At 41.7% G+C, this 4,381-nt stretch overlaps 1 protein-coding gene across 1 annotated transcript; it reads left to right on the plus strand.

The window, feature by feature from the left end:
* The first annotated feature begins 264 nt into the window (after nucleotides 1–264).
* LOC133475820 (protein SET) lies at nucleotides 265–4,344 on the plus strand. Its single transcript, XM_061769257.1, has 8 exons — nucleotides 265–495; nucleotides 1,361–1,418; nucleotides 2,388–2,530; nucleotides 2,615–2,718; nucleotides 2,794–2,907; nucleotides 3,040–3,210; nucleotides 3,294–3,425; nucleotides 3,493–4,344. The coding sequence occupies exons 1-8, from the start codon at nucleotides 423–425 to the stop codon at nucleotides 3,514–3,516; spliced, it is 819 nt and encodes a 272-aa protein (XP_061625241.1). The 5' UTR covers nucleotides 265–422; the 3' UTR covers nucleotides 3,517–4,344.
* The last annotated feature ends 37 nt before the right edge of the window (nucleotides 4,345–4,381 follow it).

The raw sequence follows: 4,381 nt of genomic DNA on the forward strand, positions 1-4,381 counted from the left end.
TATTCATATTCAAAAGCATCTTACTCAACTTCCTTTTGAGAGAACAACCACAGCTGAAGAACATTGCTGTACATAAATAAAAGTAGAAAATGAAACACTTTAATAATATAATGTCATTAATGACGATCAATACATGAAAACATAATTCCTTTTTTTGGGGTCGATACTCACACTGGTCCCCGTCAATATCAACAGCAACGTTGCTATCGACGTTTTGGCTCGATCCGCCCACCAGCGCCTCCTAGCTTACTTTGTGCGGGCTCGCTCACTCACATTGTGTGTGCGCGCACGCCAGCAGCACGTTGGTGGCTTTTCCCCCCCTCATCTCGCCTCAACTTTACGCCCATTGAGTCGCGCTCTCTTGTCTCTGTCGAGAACAAAACCCCCATTCTTGTTCTTCTTTGCTCCACTCGCGACCAAACATGTCGGCCTCGGCGGCGAAAGTGAGTAAAAAGGAGCTCAACTCGAACCACGATGGAGCGGACGAGACCTCCGGTAAGTAAGCGCCATGGCGGCCTCCTTGTTTCACCGCCATTTTCCCCCTCACTTTCTTCCCCTCAACGCATTTTCGACGCGTGGCCTCGTTCCGCTTTTATTCGCACGGCTCGACATTTAGTCTCATTGCCTTGCGGTTTGTTTCTCGTTCGACCTTTTCGCGTCCGCTCGTTCACATTGTAGCTCGTTTTGTTAGCTTAGCGTGCTGTTGTCGGGCACGGGGGGAAGCCATGTTACTTAGCTTCCCCCCTCCGCTCCTCCATTTATTAGCACCTCTAGCTCGCATTGTAGCCTCACGAGTTGTGATTGCGCGCGTTAACTTTCATGTGAATCGCAATTTTAGCCCATTGTGACGTTCAGCAAGCGCAAGAATAAGTCATCTCTTTCATATTTTGCGCGTGTGCTAGCGTGTTGTTGTTGTAGCGGTTACCTAACGCTATTCCGACGACGTTTTTGTTGCGTTTAAAGGCAATTTGGAAAAATACGCAAATCGCGTTGTGTTACCGCTTAGCAAAATGGGTGCTTAAACTTAAATGTTGTTTTTTTTTGGAGGGGCTGCTGGCTAGCTCGCACTAGAATAGTCGAGTCGTGTGTCCCACATTTAAACCACGCGGCCTCTGAGGCGGCCAGCAGCCGGCAGGAAACAACGAGCCACAAATCGCGTGATTGGCCGTGAACGCAACCCTAGACTCCATGTGCCACCACTGTGATAGACGTTTAATCTTTATTTACAGTTGATTCCAACCTTGTTTAACTATACCAAATGAATATAATAGCTCTTCAAAGACCCCATCCCTTTTATCCATTTTTACTTCTTTGGCAAACTATAGAATTTTTCTAACATTGTATTTTCCCCCTCCAACAGAGAAAGAGCAGCAAGAAGCTATTGAACACATTGATGAAGTTCAAAATGAAATTGACAGGTAATTTCATCATTGAGCAGTCTTTGTCTCGCACTGATACAATTTCCCCCTCATTTTGTTCTCGATCAGCAGAGATTAGTATGTCCAGGGTTTATTGGAAACGCTTTAATTTCAACCCAGATTTTGTATTGCTGTATTACACACACAAAATTGCTGTCTTACACAAAACTAAGTTTAAAAAAATAAAATTAAGAATTCAAGCAAATGACAATCTACTCACCACACCAAAAATTAATAGTGTGTACATTTCATAGGGGAACAGCTTGAATTATAACTGTCAAATATTTAATGTCGTTATTTGTTGTATTTTTCTAACAAATTTCTTAATTTTTTACTTTTGTAAAAGCGAGGAAACAAAAACATCTAGCCAAAACTTCATTTTAGAGTTAAGAGTCATATAGAAGTCTTCAAGCACATTTGAGTTTAATTATTACTGATGAATGAACTGTTATAAAGTGTACTTTTAATCATTCGGTGCCAGCTCTCCCAGTTAACATGGATATTTGACTTCAAAGGCTGTCAATGGCAGAGAATGAGTTAAATGATTTGTCAACTTCAAGCTTGGAATTTAAAATTTATGGTATGTATATCGTACTAAATAGTCACGAGTAAGGTTTGGTAAGAAAGAAAATTATTATTCTAACCAACAAATTAGTTATCACTAAAGTCGAAGCGAAGACATATTTTTACATTTGACAAGAAATAAGTGTACTTTTCAAGAGAACACCCCCTAACTCGAGTGAGTCAAATCATGACTGGGAAATTGATAGAAAGTTAACTGACATTTGTTAGAAAAGCTTACATTTTAATTTGGATTTCATCAGTGAAAAAAAATAAAAATAATTGCTCTGGTAATTTTCAAGCACGTGAGGTAAATCACTGAGAAAAAAATTCTAGAAAGTGGAATAATTTATTTGTCAAATATTGAATTGTTTTTTTAATTGATAATTTTAATGTTCTTTTGAGCAGGTTGAACGAGCAGGCCAGTGAAGAGATCCTGAAAGTAGAACAGAAATACAACAAACTCCGCCAGCCGTTCTTTCAGAAGAGATCGGAACTGATCGCCAAAATCCCCAACTTTTGGGTCACCACATTTGTCAACCATCCACAAGGTTTTGACCCCGAGTCACGTGACCAGACAGCTCCTGCTGCGACCGTAATGTTTATTCACTCCATCTTCATTTTGTCTCCGAAAGTATCTGCCCTGCTGGGGGAGGAGGATGAAGAGGCGCTTCACTACCTGAGCCGAGTGGAGGTGACAGAGTTTGAAGACATAAAGTCAGGTTACAGAATAGATTTTGTGAGTACATCTGAACACGTATTCTCACTTCACACAAAATGGAGGCGCTATTAACGGCGCTCTCTTTTCTTGCAGTATTTTGACGAGAACCCGTACTTTGAAAACAAAGTCCTTTCCAAAGAATTCCACCTGAACGAGAGCGGCGACCCGTCTTCAAAGTCGACAGAAATCAAATGGAAATCGGGAAAGGTAAGTACCAAAAAGTGGATACGCAGTTTTGTCAGAAACGTCATTAGATTTCACTGGCATAGATGAAGCAATAATACACCAGTAAATCACTTTTAGGAACCAATGGCCTTTACATTCTCCCCCCTCCCCCAGGACCTGACCAAGCGCTCCAGCCAGACACAGAACAAAGCGGGCCGCAAGAGGCAACATGAAGAGCCAGAGAGCTTCTTCACCTGGTTCGCTGACCACGGCGATGCCGGTGCCGACGAGCTGGGTGAAGTCATCAAGGATGACATCTGGCCTAACCCGCTGCAGTACTACCTGGTATGTGCAAACCAGCCAACATTTTGTAAAAAGTGTTTAAAAAAAAAAAAAAAGGAATGGGTGTTAAACAGTGTTGTTGATAGGTCCCCGACATGGACGACGAGGAAGGTGAAGGCGAGGAGGATGAAGAGGACGAGGAAGGCCTGGAGGACATCGACGAGGAGGGTGACGAGGATGGAGAAGATGACGACGATGACGATGGAGAAGATGGAGAGGTAAGAATCTTTGTCATTTATTTAGCATTTTTGTTGCTTCTGAAAGCTAATTTGATTTTCTATGCAGGACGACGAAGGAGAAGATGACTGAGAAGCCCGGCCACGCCCTCCTCACCTTTCTAATTCCCCATTTGCTTTATCAAGTCATGCTCGGGAGCAAAGGTTTATTTTTGCTGTTCATTTTTTTGTTTTTGTTGTTTTATTAAGTCCATGCGTGTGCTTCATTTTTGACATTCTGAAGCCTCCCTCTTCTCCTTCACCCGCGGTTTCCGTTTCTCTTTAAGAAAAAGGCCGACGGCACTTTTTCCCACCCCAATTGTGAGTATACGTACGTACACAACCCCCTGGGTTCATCTCTCTTGTTGAAGATATTACATAATAAATAATTAAAAAGTCAAATAAAAATAGAATTGTGTAGAATTTGAAGACACTTCCCACAGATGTACTCCTGTTTCCAGGTGTGGTGAGAAGAAGCCATGGTGTAGTCACCTTAGCACTAGCAGACCTCATCGTGTTTTTTTATTTTGCATTTTCGAAGACTTTTTTTTGTTTTGTTTTACCCCAACAGCTGATTCCTTTCATGTTAAGAGGGAGGGGGGAGGCATGTTGGCTACTAGTAGGGGAGGGAGGGGAGTTAAGTGGACTGGGGGGGCAAGAGTGGTTATTTTGAAACCATTTCTATGGGACTTTTTTTTGTTTGTTTTCATTGTATTGTTTTACAGATATCCATTTGAAATGACATTTTTAATAAAGAACAAAATGGGAAAAAAAAGCTTGTAAATTTTGCCCCTCCCCCCATGCTCACTTCACGGATATAAAAAAAAACATCCTGGCTTCACTTTCCTTATTCCGCTAGGCGGTGGGGAAAAACTGTTTGAGGTGTAAACTTTTTGTTTCAATAATAAAATGTTAATGTGTATATACACGTGTGTGTGGGAGTGTTCAAACACGGTAGG

This window comes from Phyllopteryx taeniolatus, chromosome 3 (assembly GCF_024500385.1).
Source record: "Phyllopteryx taeniolatus isolate TA_2022b chromosome 3, UOR_Ptae_1.2, whole genome shotgun sequence".
Classification (NCBI taxonomy): domain Eukaryota; kingdom Metazoa; phylum Chordata; class Actinopteri; order Syngnathiformes; family Syngnathidae; genus Phyllopteryx; species Phyllopteryx taeniolatus.

Coding starts and splice junctions, on each gene's coding strand:
- LOC133475820 (XM_061769257.1), top strand. CDS start 423: ATGTCGGCCTCGGCGGCGAAAGTGAGTAAAAAGGAGCTCAACTCGAAC. Junction 1,419..2,387: donor GTTCAAAATGAAATTGACAG/GTAATTTCATCA, acceptor TCTTTTGAGCAG/GTTGAACGAGCAGGCCAGTG. Junction 2,531..2,614: donor ATTTGTCAACCATCCACAAG/GTTTTGACCCCG, acceptor TGTCTCCGAAAG/TATCTGCCCTGCTGGGGGAG.